This window comes from Acipenser ruthenus, chromosome 15, assembly GCF_902713425.1.
Source record: "Acipenser ruthenus chromosome 15, fAciRut3.2 maternal haplotype, whole genome shotgun sequence".
Classification (NCBI taxonomy): Eukaryota; Metazoa; Chordata; class Actinopteri; order Acipenseriformes; family Acipenseridae; genus Acipenser; species Acipenser ruthenus.
The window spans coordinates 23,846,882-23,865,287 of record NC_081203.1 but is presented as its reverse complement, the minus strand read 5'-3'; the positions used below and the strand labels follow the sequence as shown (position 1 = coordinate 23,865,287).

Sequence of the window (18,406 nt, the reverse complement as noted above, 5' to 3'; positions counted from 1 at the left end):
CAGTCAAACGCGCAAAAACAGAAACCATGCATTTCAAGCAATTTTATAATCATTGAAAGGACTTTTCTTTTAAGTCGACGCACGGGCTGTATCCCAGTGCTGTGTGTTCTAGCTACATGGTTCCATTTGTGTGGGATGCATATTTCTTTATTGGATAAGGGTTGAAGTTATTTAATGTATTATGAAGTGTGGCAGCGATATATACTGGACTATTTGCACGATTCAAACCAAAGCGTAGAGTTTTTGTAAGAGGAAAGGCAACAAAGAATATTTTTCATACCAATTATACTGGCTGTATTCATGGAGATTATATTCGCCGCACTTAAGTGGGATTCTAAGTGTTGGGGTTTCATCAACAAAAAACAGAAGACAATAAACAAAGACCTACATACGAAGTAAATACAAGCCTATCAATTAACCATTTAAAATGTGTATGCATGTTGCATCAGATTTAAAAATTAGACTAACAAAAGTGTGTGTCTGTATATATATATATATATATATATATATATATATATATATATATATATATATATATATATATATTACTAGGGTATACCAATGTTAAGTAATTTCGTTTCCAAGAAATGCCTAGTCAGTTTTAATTGCATTTATCACGTTTTTAAATCATATGGTTACATTTGTAAAAACAAAGCAACGTTTTTATAGTTAATATTTTATAACAAAGAAAACTGTATTGTGTACCGGTTGCATTATTTGTACTCAGTAAATCTATTTAATTAAAAAGAAACCCAGTTCTTGCCATCCTTAATTTTACTTTTCTGTATCCTTGGCATAACTCAATGTAACTTTACTGCATTTAATCCTGTACTTCAGAATACTGTAATCTGCCAAGTGTTTAACCTGTAGTATTTTGTATTTAATCGTATCCTGATGTAACTATCACTATTATCTGCTGTATTATTGAATTGTGGTTTGTCACACTTGTACTTTGCTTGAACAAAAGTTATTGTATTTCTTGCTCTTATTGTATTACTTGTATTGTAACACTTAATGTATTTGCTTACGATTGTAAGTCGCCCTGGATAAGGGCGTCTGCTAAGAAATAATTAATAATAATAATAATAATAATAATAATAATAATAATAATAATAATAATAATAATAATAATAACTTCGTCAAGTGTTGCATTCTGAAACCTCGGCATGAAACAAACTTGGTCTAACATTCGGCCATTAAACTAAGAGTGATGCAGGGAATATGGATGCTAACCTCGCTGAATTACTCACGAAGATCATCTTGCCGATGAAAATAAAACAACATACATAAAAACATAAGTCGATCATTATTGCGTTGATTTCAAACAACTTACTAAGATGTAACATGAAACGATAACCCGTTGTCTTGCAATAAGAAGAGTAGTGTTTACTGAATTTCAACAATTTAAAATCTAATTATTACATTTAAAAAACAAAATATGACTTTAAATAATCATGATTACAATACACAGTAAAGTCAAAATTAAAGTTTATCGTGACAGATATATGAATAACGCAAAACAATACTGCAATTTAAATCCTTAAAGTAAGTTTGACAATAATATCGCCTATAGATTGCACACATAAATGCACAACAATTCGAATTATTCTTATTATACTTGGTACAATTAACCAAATGAATCAAAAGTGCAATAAACTAAAGTGTTATATGTTTTAGATCTGTATTTTCAAAGGCAATTTGTTGCTTAAAATAACCTAATTGATGTTTGGGAATTGTGGATAGATACAGTGCCTTTACAGACATATATTTGCGTAACATATATATATATATATATATATATATATATATATATATATATATATATATATATATATATATATATATATATAGACTGTTTATAGTATAAATACAAAGCGTTACATTATTTGAATAGACTTACCATTCCTACTGAACGTTGTAAAGTAGCCTATAGCTTTGTATAGAGGATGGCAGTCTATGTTGGGCATGTCTGTTCGGATAAGAACAAGAAATCACCATTGCGCTGTCATGTCAACTTCACTGGCCAATAGGAACAGGTCTATTGTAAGTCCCTTCTGTTTACAGGCTACTCAGTGGTGAGTGACAGGCAAAGTTACAGAAGTCCGGCCCATTCTGGTATTAGATTGTAATGTAAGTCAGACGTCTCTCTCATCAGGAAACAGATCCTGATTTTACCCCTCATGCTACGATCTTTATTACTCGTACAGCGGATAACGTACTTTCTCCCTACACTTGCATTTGCACCCTGGAGAGAAGGAGTTCTGGAAACTGCACCACTTGCAAAAGCGCCATTCCGAAAACACTTTGTCATTATTGGTGTACTAAACGCAATGGGTAAGTTAATTAGAAGTTTTGTAAACTGTCAGTGGGGTGAACAAAACAGGCGGCCGATACTAAGAGTTTTCCTTGAGCCGGGGGTGTTTACACTCTTCATGTTCATACAAGTGAAGCAAGCGTTAAGGGTCACCAACCCAGTGTGCTGAGAAATACATTGGTTGCGCTTTATAATTATGCTGATAGAAGAACAAACACATGTACTTGATTGATTATTGAACTACGAGTGCTCCCACTACAGAAATGTACACAAGACAAGACGTTGCAGCCTATGTGTTTTTTAACATCCCTGTTTGGTCCTAGTATCAGTTCCATATGTTTTTCAAAGCTCCGATTTGAATATAATAATATGGGACATGTTTTGTACAGTTGGGGGAAGGTAGGTATCTATAGTGTAAAATGTTATGATTTGTATTTATAAGTTATATATTATTTTCTTTAAATACTACAGAATGTAATTTATTTTGTTTTATTTTTGCCGAAATGGTCCGCTCATAAAATGAGGAAACTGTATTTATTACAGTATCAATCTCAGATTTGACTGAATTTCTAATAATAATAATAATAATAATAATAATAATAATAATAATAATAATAATCCATGTTTTTATTTCCCCCTACATACCAGAGCCCGCCTTTGGGGAGGTGAATCAGCTAGGAGGTGTTTTTGTCAATGGCAGACCCCTACCCAATGCCATCCGGTTGAGGATTGTTGAACTTGCACAGTTGGGCATCAGACCTTGTGACATCAGTAGACAACTGCGGGTTTCCCATGGTTGTGTGAGCAAGATTCTGGCCCGCTACAACGAAACTGGTTCCATCTTACCTGGAGCCATCGGAGGCAGTAAGCCCAGGGTGACGACCCCGACCGTGGTCAAACATATCCGGACATACAAGCAAAGGGACCCCGGTATCTTCGCTTGGGAGATCCGGGACCGACTTTTGGCTGACGGGGTGTGCGATAAATTCAACCTCCCCTCAGTAAGCTCCATCAGTAGGATCCTTCGCAACAAGATCGGGAATCTGTCCCAGCAGAATAATTACGAATCAAACAAGGCGGTGCACCACCCTCCACCTCAACCTAGTCTCCCGTACAATCATATCTACTCATACCCAAGTCCCATCGCTGCAGCTGGTGCTAAAGTGCCAACTCCCCCCGGGGTACCAGCCATTCCAGGACACATGGCTATGCACAGGATATGGCCTTCATCACATTCTGTTACCGATATTCTGGGCATCAGATCAATAACAGAGCAACAAAGTAAGACATTTCATACGTGTTGTCGAGTCCACATTGTAAGCAATCAAACTGGCGATTTTAGCTTAACAGAACAGCCCATGAAAAATAACCCAGTCGCTAAACCATTTATCTCTTTTAATTTATTTTTAAATACTTATGGGATCAATGATTCTAAACATTCTAACAACTGTTGTGTTGTTTGGAATTGTTTTGCTGTAACACGGTTTTCCCGAGGAACACTTTATAGAAATGAGCATTTTTGTCGCATTGCGTGCAATTTGAAAGCTGTGCTCAAGTAACTATAGTTCAAACAGTTACATTAAAACAGATGGTTTAGGGCTTCAAGTTATAATTAAGTAGCGGATGTAGAATATTAGTACCGGTATAACGAAGGGAAAGAGCAGAGCACAGGAGATATTTTGAAAATTAAAATGAGGTGTTTAAAACGCTGCCACAGTGTAGCTGCATGAGATCTTTAAAGGAAATGAGGGTCCCCATGTTGTTTGCTTTTAGTAATCAATCCAAATTTGTCCAGTTAGTGAGGTCAAATGTCACACAATGCATAGCACGCATAATATTTTAAGCTTTTATTTGATCAACTTCACATGATTGGTAGAACAGTCTAGAAGACGTATGTGTTGTGTTTCAAAATTTCTTTTCACATAAAACAGGGTTATGGCCTAGAGTTAAAATGTTCAGCCGTTTTAAATCAGAAGGCTTAAAATAGATACGATGCATACAAGAATGTAAATATAAAAAGAAAACACAAAAACTGTTGTGTTAATTGAAAAAGTAAACCTGAACAATTCTAGCTCTATTTTATCATATATAAATGCTACATGATTCCAATGAACTGTCCTCTATCAACTGTCAATTTGAAAAACTAGAGGAAAAACATGTATTCTCTTGTATTATTCTGAATTCAAATATCAATTTATTTTTAAGCAAGGGTTTCTCTTACAGACATTTGAGTGTTCATATGCTAAAGTTATACACGCGAACGTTCTATTAATATATAGTGTATGCACTATGTCACCGTTTTTATGTCAACATACAAGGCCTCGAAGTGGGCAAGGCAAAAAAATAAATACAACAAAAATAAAAATTAAAAACAGTAAACTTAACGCAAGCCATAATATTCTATAGAAATCCTCAGTCATTCCTACTGGACAAAAAACGTCCTGAACAAAAAAAGCTTCTCAAAGGAGATTTTTATAAACAATGTATGTAATTCTAAATGATTTGCAGATGTTAGCTGTGGGTTTTGAAAGCCGAAATAAATTCTATTCTACACTAATTAAAGTGATACATTTATAACTTTCCAAACAGCTCGTCTACTCGCAAAATTAGCTTTTCAATTAGCTTGATGGAAATGTTTGTTTTTGTTCTAAAACTTTACAGCTCAAATAAGCTCTTCGAAATATAACGTTAATGTGGACTGAGTAGGTAGAGCAATGGGTTTTGTTGGCTAAGTAGTTAAGGGTCTGAAGGTATTAAGAAAAATAACATCTACTGCATAAAAAAAAAGAGCAATAATTGAAAAGGACATACAAATATTGTAAATAACATTTTAAATTACCTGTCGATCTAATGATTTTTGGTTACATTAACAAGGCCTCGTTTTTTCACGTTTTTTGAGGGCTCAAACAGAACCTTTCATTTGATATCTGTTTATATGTTCTGTACACACACACACACACACACACACACACACACACACACACACACACGTAGCCTATACACCAAATACATGCATGTAGGCAACTTGATATATATGTTAAAATTCTTCTATGGCATTTAAGGAAACTCAATTTCTGTTAATGAGGCAAATCAACGATCAAATAGTGCTAACGTGTTTAATATTTTCAGAAAGGAAGGTTTCTATGTATTGCCTAAGGCCTGTCAATCATGCTCATGTAGTTAGGCCCATAGCAATAATACATACAAGTAGGCCTATGCACTGTGCTTCCATTAACGACTCTTTGTTAATTTCCTAAATAATACCATAGCTTGCTTTTTCTAACTTAAAATACAGGGCTACAAATACGTTTGCGACTGTGGGAAAGTATGACCTACAAATATTGTAAAAATATACAATGACTGTCAGTGAAACGTTAATGTAATTTTGTTAAACTCGCGCTCCTCTTACTGTCTACAAGGTTACTATACCATACTACTGCGTTTTTTAAAATTCCATTTAAACAATTGAGTACTTTTGTAACTCAATTTAAAGCCCGTGTTGAAATGATGAACTGCTGCAACATTTTCACTGATTACTGATTATTATCCTTTTTTTTGTTTTGTTTTGTGTGTGTGCTTTACCTCCAGTTAGTGACAGTTCTTCCTATCCCAGCGCCAAAGTAGAAGATTGGAGCACACTTAACAGAAGTAATTTTCATCCTTCAACCTCACCTGTAGTCAATGGCATGGATAAAGCCCAGTTAGAACAAGAAGCCAAACATGCACAGGTAAAATACACATACATATCTAAATAAATACACTCGTTAGTATTATTATTATTATTATTATTATAACATGATGAGTTCAAAATAACTTTTTCTTTTTAAATCTGGAAACACAAGTTTGTGAATACCAGCATCTTTTTGACGTGTGACTAATACATTCTATTCACCGCTGAATTAAAGTAATTATATATATATATATATATATATATATATATATATATATATATATATATATATATATATATATATATATATATATATATATGTCTCAGCACTGAGCCATGTATACTTTGCTCGATGACGTTGGTTGAGACGAGGTTTGGTCGCACACTCAAATATCTTTAGACTTGACCGCCAATATTATGCATCAGATTCCTCTTGCATGACATATATTGCTATTCGTCCAATGTTTATGCATTTATTTAGTGCTCTTTTTACAAATTCGTTTTCATTTGGTGCAATATTGCACAAAAATAAAGATCATATAATACGTAATATCTCATACAAAATGTGATACTATAATACCTATAATTCAATACAACATATAGCCTACTTATTCACGTTTAATGTTAGCGATAGATGTTCTACCACATTTTCTGCTCACATTTTCTCAAAAGGTTTCTAAGCTCGGGACATTATTTAGAAATGATTCACGTAGAATCCTTATATCCAGCCCTATATGCAAAATTACAGAGGGTATAAAATAGATATAAAATAGCTATACAAAACACGTTTTAATTAATAGATCCTGTCTGTAATCTCAAGCAACAAAACCAAAAAGCTCGACGTGTCACTGTAAAGGCCTATTTTAATACAACTGTTTCGTTTGGTAACACAAGGTAATGTTTACCATAAAATTAGTTCGCGTTTCACATTTATCGCCATTCAGAGATTGGCCTGCATATTTGCATGGGTATATATTTAGAATCAATATACTCAATCTGCACATCAGAATACTTTATACAGATAACTGCTTATTTCTGACAGAATAAAAGCGCTCAGCGATGAAAAGCAACCAAGGTTGCATGTTATTTATACGATTAAAATGGCATGCGTGGTAAAAATTTTTGTTTCATGTAAGAACATAATTCACTGAGGTTAACATATGCCGCAAATTATATGCTCTACTATAGACACATTTTTTGACATTCCAAAGGCGGTACTGCTTATCCCTTTGAACGGGGCCCGCTATAATAAAGAATAGACTGTCTCTTATACCAGAATGACGAAGGACAGGAAAGAAAACACGTAGATGGCGTCCTGTCAAAATGGTCTGTGTGTAATGAATAGTTCAAATGACGAACTCGACGTATTGTTGTGTATTTGTGTCTCGCCACAACGATGATGTGTTAGACATGTGCAGGTACCAACATCACAGATCTTGCCAAGAAGTATTAAAATCCGTTTCGCAATCAGATTTTACTTTTTTTTTTTAAGCCAGTGGTATTATATATTGTATAGAACATGTCCAAACAATTTCGCTCAATTAAACCATAGGTCAACAATGTTTTAATGTCAGGAACTCTTCAGGAGAAAATAATGTTTTTCATGCAATCAAAATAGCAGAAGACGCCTAAACATCACGCAATATGCATATATTGCACATTGCACACAATGGTTATAGGAAACGGTGCAATTAATCATTTCTAAATGTAATGCCTTCAACGAGAAATCTAAGATTTGTTTTTTTAAAGTAGCCCAAACGCTTTTTTTCTTTACATTTAGTACCTTCTGAATTGCTTCTCTGCTTGTATACCCCTACAAAGAATATATGAAACAACTTGAGTTGAATTACATTTTGCGATACAATCACAATGTTGTCGAATGAGAAAGATCTTTAAGTAGAAAGGTTTATGTTTGAAACTCAATTCCAATGCATATTGGTTTTATTTTTTTGTTTTGTTTTGTTTGTTTGTTTAAAACATAACAGAGGCAGATGTCTGTGCCAAAAACAGAGACTTCCAAATTGCAGGCCTGTATGTTTCTCTCACTGCTGGAAAGTTAAATTAAATTATAAAATCTGATCTTTGTTACAGGAGAAAACATCAGACCATAGGGATGTTCCCTGTTCAGGTTGCTGTGGAGGTCACTTAGCAGATCCTCCCAAATATTATTATTATTATTATTATTATTATTATTATTATTATTATTATTATTATTATTATTATTATTATATACAGTATTCGTGACATTTTTAAACAATACGATTCAGAAATATTTAATAGGGCAAGTCTTGGCGAGGGAAATCGGATTGTTTCAGCAGAAAAAAGGTTTCAGTGAGATCGTTGGGTTACATGCAGGCAGCTGAGTTTTGGCAAGAGCCGTTATTAATTAAATGTGCAACAGCATGCTGTCTTAGATGGCATTGCGCACGCACGCTGATGAAATTCAGACTTAGAAAAGGTGGAATTCATATATTCAATGGAGTTTGAATACAGCTTGTCAGTAGAGAGTAATATCCCCATAATAAAATAATAATCTCAATTACATCATTTAAACGTTTCAAAACCGCTTAGTTTTGACGCGAAGGCGTATCTATCCAATGATAAAATATACCCACAGAAGTCAAGTAAAATTAAACATTTTATTTGGTAAAAGTGTGAACTAACTATACAGGCAAATACAGGAAAATTATAATGAGAGATTACATCATTTTGATATGTAGTTTATTAAACATATGTAAAATATGTTTATGACAGAGAAGGTGTTAAATCGCAACCGTGAGCATTATTATTATTATTATTATTATTATTATTATTATTATTATTATTATTATTATTATGTTTTTTTTAAAAAATTATTTTAAACATATTGCTTGTGCATTGCATACATCGCATGTATGGGATTTTGGGGGCACATAGAAAAAGCCAGCAAGCACAAGCAATATATTTAAAATAATTAAAACAAAAAAATTCGTTTTTTATAGTGTTAGTTTCGGGGTTAAGAAATATGCAACTGTTCCAACGAATGTTTAATGGCAAGATAACCTATATCTTTAAAATAATATTTTTTGTAGGGTAGAAATTTGAATAATGTTTTAATAAATAGCATTTATATATCCATAACATTATATATATATATATATATATATATATATATATATATATATATATATATATATATATATATATATATATATATATATATATATATATATATATATATTGAGATAGCTTTCATTACGCATGGTTAAGATTTAGGTGATTTGGTATTTTTGGAAAACCGTTGTGTAAAACTATAGCCTACTGAACTACAATGAATTGAGCTATCAACTAGGACAGCCCCAACAGCTTAACGAAAAAATCACTTTCCAGGTTCTGTGAAATATTACACCAGAAAGCCGCAGTTAGACTGCGGGGAATTAATATACGCACCACAATTCATGCTAGTATTCAGATATTTTGAGGAACATAAGGTAAGTGTGAACGCCACCGACTCGCTCAGTGACCTTGGCCTTTTGTCCTCCGTCAGTAAAATTTTATTCGAAACGATATTTAGTTTATGCCTGGGGGTAAATTTAAATATCTAGTTGTTTTTAACAAATGTAAAACAAATAAAGCATTATTCCGACATGTGTCCCCCGTCCCCTATTGTTTATTTCCTTTTACAGTTGATGTTGACGTTTGGGCTCTGTCACTATAAACGTCTATGTCTGTCTGTGCCTGGCTGGAGTAGTAAACTGTAGTGGGAGAGTCAATATTCTAGATGAATGTGTGTACCGGTATATTAAGAGTCTAATTTCATAAATACGTTTCCTTTCGTACCACTATATATTCATTCTGGCGTTCATGTGTTGGCATATATATATATATATATATATATATATATATATATATATATATATATATATATATATATATATATATATATATATATATATATATATATAGTGGAACAAATAACAAATAGTACACTTTGCATGGACATTGTTTATTGATTACCAGGTCTTGTCTGTAAATTCATATATACTTCTAAAATCAGATTCCTGGTTTCACTGCTATTGTCAATGAACAGGTTTTCAATGGCATGCCTGTTGCTGGTTTCTCATTCAACATGTAGATTACTCATCCCTTGGGACTATGCTGCTGTGATTTATAGATCCCATTTTGAATCTGCAATTAAACAGGCTGGTAATGAGTTTCCTACCTGCAGCTCACAGTACACTGCTTGTCTGGCAGAAATCTTCTTAATTATTTTGTTGTTATTTTTTGGTAATGTTTCCTTTTTACTAAAATGCCATGGATGGCAATCTAATCAGAGGTGAAGCTTTTATGTTAAAATATGCAAACCCCAAATGCAAATAGTGGATGGTCTGGAAGGGCAAACCAGTATTTGGTAAAACAGCCAACATGTTGTAGTATATCCACACAGGTCTTTGCTGCAGCGCTTAAGATATATTGCCTGCCATTCAAGTAAATGTTTATACATATCTGCAATGTGCCTCATTGTTAAGAAAACTGAGGGCAAGTTCAGAAAGTCTCCGTTAGCTTTTATGCTGATGATAAATAGAGCATATAAATCACATTGAAACAGATCCTTTTCTTTGCCTGTAAACTGAGCAGTGCAATAATGATACACGGCTCATTAGCTAACACAACATATTAAGCTTTAGCAGTGGCATTGCTAGACCATTCGAGTGGGGCTGGGGGTGAGGGGCAAAAGAGGGCAGAGGCATGCATAGAAAAATGCATCGTTTCACCAATGCCAGCACATCATCACCATCATCAGTTTATTTATATATACTGCGTGCATATATAAGCATGACCTACTGTTTTTCAGTCAGAATAGGGCTTAATAATCTGTTATGATCCTGTGTTCCTTTTACATACATTGGGCCACTGGCAATGTGACATACTTTCGTGATTTGAATTTGACTCCATTTATGACAACTGGGAAATAACATTTTAAAAGCACCACCACATTAATTGCTTTCTGTTATAGAATGTTAAATAGACATGCAATCTTCAGGTCATTAATAACCTACTTAACTGTCATGTACATAACTTTATTTTAATAATTAATTATTTGGCAGGCACATTTATCTAAGGTGACTTTTACCAAATTAAGAATCAAACTTTCTATATTATATATATATATATATATATATATATATATATATATATATATATATATATATATATATATATATATATATATATATAATTGTTAATCAGCAGTTACATTTTAAATTAAATATATTTGTTGTATCTCCAAATTCATTATTATTTTCAACACTAACCTTCTCAGAAAATACATGACAACATTTGTTTAATTATAATATTAACTGCCTGAAGTATAATTTATGAAAGAAAGAGTATAGTATTGTTTTGTATTATTACTATACATAACCTTTAGATATAGGAATCATGCCAGTTCCCCTTTTCCCAATAATAATATTTGCATATCAAAAAGTATCCAGAACTGCAACAACATTTACCCCTACTTAATTCTGTTAAGAAAGCAAACAGGGTGCCATTTAACATTATATACATTATCGTTCATTTTCTACATTGTGAGGTCAAACAATTCTCTTATTTTCAAAATTAACTTCTAATGTTGTAGCAGCAATTCTCTAGTTAGAAAATGAAGATCATTTGAATGCACCAGTGTCTATGTAGATTAGAATGTGGATTTATTGAAAGCTAACAGAGGTTAACCTAAATGAAGGCACTGGGCCAATAGAGTAGCATTGGTATCATAGGCCATTCATTTTTTGCATTTAACATTTTGTGCATTCTTAAAGCAACAATCCAGGCTTAATAATTATTTTTCTTACCCATCATGTTACACAATTACCACTGATCTTTTTAAGTTTTTTTTATTTATGAAATAGGCACATTTTCCACAGAAAGTGCTGCTTCCTGATACCTTATTAATTCCTGTGCTGCAGTGTACAGCTGGGATTATTAGAGTGAGGAAGGGAGGCCTTGAGCTGCCAGGTGCCCAGAGATATTGTTAGTAATGCTAATAAGATATAAGAAAATATATTTTAAAGCCCAAATCCCTGCTTTATAAAAAACCCCAGCAATGCATTTTCTAATTTCCCTCCTCTTTTATTACCTCCAGACGCTGAATGGATTGCCCACAGTGAACAGCTTTGTCTCGGCACCCAGCATGGCGCCCTACCACCCACCAACCCAAGTGTCACCCTACATGGCGTACAGCGCCACCACGTCGGGCTATGTGACAGGTCACACATGGCAGCACCCCAGTGGCAGTGCTCTCTCTCCCCACAGCTGTGACATCCCAGCATCACTTCGCTTCAAAAGCATGCTGACAGCCAGAGAAGGTAGCCACCCTGTCACTGCCTCAGTTCTCTAACACACATTCCCCACTCAAAACAACTTTGGGGGACCCACACTTGGCACAACGAGGTGTCCACTGTTTTTGCCTTCTCTGATTCAATGATTCTAACACCCTATGAGGACCTTCAGAAAGTTTTTTAAATAAGCCCTGTTTTGAGCGCAACCGAGGTTTTGCCCAGTCCAATTCCCAGGCCAAGTGACCTCCAAACCAGAGCAGCGCTATATAGTGAGATTACCTGTGAATTCCAGGTTTGAGCACTGGACTTGTATGTAATTTTACGAAAGCACACGTTATACCCAGAAAATGGTATAAAGAACATATTTGATGTCTCATTAGAAAGTAATATTGGTGGTACAATCAAAGTGTTTATGTGAAGGTGACCTGATAGATTGTACTGTGTGGAATACCGGTGCACAAAAACTGAATATCTTGTTCTTAGCCCTTGTGCACTTAAACAATAATGTAATCTTCCTTCCATAAATCAGTTTAGTTATATCATATTTTTGCACACCTGGTAGTGATGGGTTTAAAGTTCAAATTTGATTTTAAGGTCACGAAAACAAACAAACAAACAAACAAACAACATGTGAGAGAACTTATTTTGCTTCTGAATTCAGTTTCCTCAAAGGGTTACAGGTACTTGGTCCATTTTGGATTTTTGTTTTCACAAGGTCACTCTTATTTATTATGGATCACAATGAACATTGAAAAATAAGTGCAATTATGGTTGAGCGACACCAAGCAAAGGTTTTATATCCAGTATATTAGTTAGTCGGCTATATACAAACTTTGATTGTTTTAATCTGATCGTGCTCAGTTGCTTTCTAAAATCCACCTTTCTGACTATTTTACAGTGACAGCCCAAACACAAAGTATATTCATTTAAATGAAGATTTACAGTACATTTTGAATGCAACAGCAGGAATTGGTAAATTACTACAGGTTTTTTCTATGCAGTACACTGTATTTAAAACCTTTGTTTGTATGCAAGAATAACATTACCTTGCACTGAAAATACAAGATACAAAGATTCCATGAAAGCTAAAAGTGACATGGTCTATTTATGTGTAAATACCATAATGTAATTGTGAAGACTGTTTAGCAGAAAGACTGTGATGGTCGTTTTTGAATTCTAAGTTGTACTTGACTGAGGTTAAACGATAATGTATCTTATGTTGTTTGTAAATACAAAGGACCAAATTTATTTTCTTAAACTGCCGTTAAGTCTCTGCTTCGCTTTACTGTCCCCGACTCCCTTTCTACAGCTTTACTCCTCCCTGTCTTGCAAAGGTGGCGGGCGGCCCAAACACTTTGACAGACAAACCTGCTCTCCTCTCAAACAAAAGCTGAACCACTGACACCCCAGGGGCACAAAAGGAAATTAATCAGCAATTAATAGAACTATTAGAGGTTCCATAATTCAATGCTTTTGTTTGAAGCCTCTAATTAGGGGTTGCCAATATGAAGTATCACATTGTGGAAGTCTCAGTTTTTCTTTTAGAAATTCAAATCAATCCAGTAAATACATTCTTTTTTGAATGCTGCTTCACAAAGAAATATGGCCCTGAAATCATTTTTTTGAATTATTTATTTCCTTTCATTTAGAAAAAGTATAATTCTCTAAAATATTGCATACTTTAGAGAATGCAACCAATGACTGGAAATTACCTGAACATCAAATGGATAATGGCATTTTACATACCTATTTAATTAATTATCCATACATTGCCTTAATGTGAACTAAATGTGGACCAAAAGCAGACTTTTGCCAACACCACTGTGAAACTGAGCTGCCTGATCCTTTCTGGCCAACATTTCCTGAACATATTTAAGCAGAAATACTAATTTCCAGCTTTTCCTTTAATGTATAGCTTTTAAATGAATGTAAAGGCAGCTCGCTGTAAAGTTTACATTGATGTAAATATTTATTTGTGTGTATGTATACTGGTGGTGGTGCTGAGTACCGAGTTATTTAAATGTAATTAGTTATTATTTTTAATATAGTTTCTGCATTTTTTCATTTGTAGTTTATAAATCCACACAAAAGGTGCATTTACACAGGTCTGACCATATATTTAGAGACACAAACATGCTTAAATTGGGCAAAAAAAAAACAAAAATGTAAAAATTATTTAAGTCCGATTTGCTATTCATGAAACCTTTCTAGGATGATTATAAAGAAGGTTTAAAATGTATTATCTCTCTGTAGAAAACATTTGCAGTCTTGTATATAATTGGTTTCAAAACATTTCTGAGTGCCCAAACAGATTCTGGACACCTGATTTCAACTAAGAGTATAATAATAATAATAATAATAATAATAATAATAATAATAATAATAATAATCTCTTCAGCATTCTGCGTTAAACAGCGTGCTTTTAGATCTCCTTTGTATGTAATTAACTCACAGCAAGAGACCCAGAAAGTCTATCCAGATGCTGAAGGTATAACTAAAGCCTAAAAGGTAATGCCTTTTCAGCCATGGGTATTTTCAACGCTTTTAATTTAATTGTATCACACCACATCCAATTAAATCTATAGAAAATGTAATGTCTCTGAAATTCTTCTAGTTTAGAAGTGAAGATGTTAGGTTTATTTTTTTCATGATGAACAGATTACAGAATTTGAGTCCATATCCACCACCTTCAAAATCCCTGGTACAAAATCAACTAGCATTTTGCAAAATTTTGCCATGTACAGTAAATGCACCTTTTGACATTTCACACTATAGAATGAAAAGAATGACCCTTTGAGAACTACACATAACACAAAGATATCTTTATAAAATATCTCATGAAAAAATAGCATGGTACTGCTGACACTCCTGTAGAACATATGGAATAAAGATTTTCCATGAGGTTAAAACATACCTTTTTTCAAAGGTTTCTACATGAGAAACACCAGGTGAGCTTGCATTTGAAAGGATGTCAATGGACAATCAAGCCAATATGGAAACTAACATTGTAACAGAATTATAGACCATAGAGTAGTGAAGCAAAAAGACACTGCCGTCGTCATCATCATCACTACTTCCAATTCTACTTTCCAATCTGGATTATTGTATGCGTTGGTTGTCTAGCTATTTTATCCTCAGCATTATTTATCGTCAGTTCATGCATTGTGTACAGTAGTTATTTCATTTTTTATTTGTACCAAATCTCAAAAACGTCAAATATATATTTTTGACCAAACACATATTAGTAAAAAGGCAAATAATAATAATAATTATTATTATTATGAAATGTACACCATTTCAAGATCAGTAGTGCTGCAATAGCTGGAGACTGAGATAATATGAACAGTCTGGAATATACGTAATTTAAGGAAAGGCACAGCTAAGCTTCAGTTTTGGTCACTACTTTTCACAGTAACTAGACTAGCAAGTTAATTTTCATTCACTAGAGTAGAGCAATTCCTTTCTGTTAGCAATCGTCTGGGCAAACGCCAGCAAAGAATTTCTATAAAGGTATCTGTCTCCAGTTTTGAGTTTTCTGTATAGTATATAATCCAGTTCAACAGGCCATGCTATGACCTTTTCGTGTCAAAACATATATACTACATTCACAACTGCTGGTTAGAAAATAAAGACTTGTTGCCAGCAGTTCTGGTTTTCAATCCTAGTTGCTTGAACCCTGTGTTCCTCCCATACAAGGAACACCCCAGTAAGGTATAGTCTCAACTTCTTAATTATGAGAATTGAATGTCATTCTTTTTTATTTAACATTTCTATTCACTTAAATATTACAAAGTGTTCTCAGAAAGTGACAGGCTAGGGTGCCATAGACCAGGAAGCCCATGCAGTGATGTCACTTCCGGTGCACATTATTGAAGGGATTTTTGCAAAACTGGTTTGCCCACTCCTAGTCCTAACAAGAAAGAGTGCAGTAAAATATCAAGTCATTTCATGCTATGCATGTGAGTTTAAAGTAAACAACTAAGACATTTTTATTTGAGTGCTTTGCTGAACCTACAATTGACCATAATACAGTATATTACTAAGGTATTGCAACAAAAAAAGGAGTAAATCACTGTTGTATTTTGGGTCAGAAATAGAACAAAATAATTGGTAAAGAAAAGTGGGGGTCAAACTATCAGAGCCATAGAAATGTTATTGCTTAGTTCTCAAAGGGTTCATACTTGAATTTTATTAGAAAAATATTCAAAATCCAGAGTTTTTGTGAAAGAGGATTCTTGCTTTGATGGTAATCCTAAACTTTTCTTTGTATAAGCCAGAGTGTCTAATTCAAAGCTGAAATCATGTTTCTATTGGATGTACATCATAAGGCTGTATCTGTATATATGTATAAAGCCTTTTTTATTTTTATATCTCAAATGCTCTAAATTAAAAACAATGGAAGAGTTATTGAGCATCTTGTTTTTATTTCCCTATAACAAAAGATAAATGTTTAGTCATCATTTCTTGATTATGCGGTACTTCTGGATGGTGTACGGTTTGCATACATAATACAAGACTGAGACTTTAAACCTTTGTTGCTTTTGATCCAGAGTTTCACTTCAGGATTTAAAATGTTGATAGTAAGATGCACTTGATTACTTTTTATGCTGATCATCTTATAGTAGCTTTATCTTTTTTAAAACTTATTTATTTCTTGACAAGAAAAAAAATGACCGAGATTGGAGTTTTGGGGGAGTTGTCCAATTATGATGACATTTGCTGTATCAGTTTAAAGCATGCAACAAAAAAGGGTTTAAAAAAGGTTTAGTTTTGTAAGTCCGGAAGGCATCATCAATTGATTTTAGTTAAAAATGAATTGACTAAGACATAATTCCACTACCTATTATAAAATGTGCTCATTTATTATTGTCTTCACACTGTCAAACTGTTGATGAAGGTTTGGGGCCCTTTATTTTGACATTTATAAATCTGCTGACCTTTCAAGAATATTTGTAATGCAGCAGGTAGAGAATAACACTGTTTATAGGAAGTTTAAAAATAAACCAAAATAATAGAATATATTTTATGCAATAAACTGACTCAGAATTGTTGATAAATTAATTTCAATGGAAATGGCAAAATTGGCACTAACATCAAGTATTTATTTTTGGCAAACAACCAAAATATTCCATTTTGACTCCCCAAAGGGAGCCAATTCCTCACACCTGTGGTTTCAAAGTTTGCATAGCTGTGGAACCATAAAGCTTTTAAAAGACATGCGTTTCTTTAAGGGATATCTTAGAAGTTGGTCGACAGGTTAAGAGCAACACATGGTGACTGAAAAGGGCAACTATTCCTTGCAGATTTTCACCTTTATGATCTTTTGTGGTTTCACTACAGGACGAACTTTCGACATTTTGCAGCTTTTATCATGTTAGATTTACTTACTTCAGAAATCAGCTGGTGCCTTTCTTTGCCTTAGTTACTTCCCCTTACCTTTTCAGCACTGCTTTATTTCAACTCCACTCCACAGTCTCTAGCAGCGCTGACGTTTATTTGAGCCGAGGCTCACACTCTTGTTTTCTTAGTTAAGTTTTTGATACTTTCCAACGGTCTTTCATGGAAAGGGGATATGGAAATATATCTGATGTTGTTTGTACAGCTCAAAAAAAACATGTCTGTGTAGGCAGGTGAAGAGACTTATTTTTTTGGGATTTTGCATTTCAGAGGCTACTTAAAAGAAAAAAAGCTCTGGGGAGCCTTTTTAAAGTAAACAGAATTAGATTTACATTAGTAGTTTGAAGTGAATGAGTTTGGGATGCATTTATAACACAATTAGGTAATGCAGTGGGATTACCCTCAAATAGCAGTACTTGACTTTATGGTTTATAGGTTCAACAGATCAGAAGCCAGGCCAGCTTTTATTTTCGTGGACCGTACAAAGCTAGTTCTGATAGGACAGTCTCAAAACTACCTCCAGAATGATGATTCACTTGGTTCATATAGCACCTTGGCATAGAAAAGAATGGAGTGTATGGGGACCAGTACTTTAAAGCAGACAGTTTATCAATGTTTCTTAGCAGGTAGGAATTGTTTGTGTGGCGGGATTAACAAAGAGGTGAGGGGTTGTTTAGGAGCTGTTGTAACCCAATGTTATTGAACAAA

General features: G+C 33.8%; 1 protein-coding gene across 2 annotated transcripts; it reads left to right on the top strand.

Moving 5' to 3' along the window:
* The first annotated feature begins 2,046 nt into the window (after positions 1-2,046).
* On the top strand, positions 2,047-16,708 carry LOC131697580 (paired box protein Pax-9-like). Of its 2 annotated transcripts, XM_058987515.1 has the most exons (4): positions 2,047-2,334; positions 2,963-3,595; positions 5,903-6,042; positions 12,106-16,708. In XM_058987515.1, the coding sequence occupies exons 1-4, from the start codon at positions 2,181-2,183 to the stop codon at positions 12,358-12,360; spliced, it is 1,182 nt and encodes a 393-aa protein (XP_058843498.1). In that variant the 5' UTR covers positions 2,047-2,180; the 3' UTR covers positions 12,361-16,708. The 2 variants fall into 2 exon arrangements, with proteins under 2 accessions (XP_058843498.1, XP_058843499.1); XM_058987516.1 differs by lacking the exon at positions 5,903-6,042 and having other exon boundaries at positions 2,050-2,334.
* Positions 16,709-18,406: the final 1,698 nt, after the last annotated feature.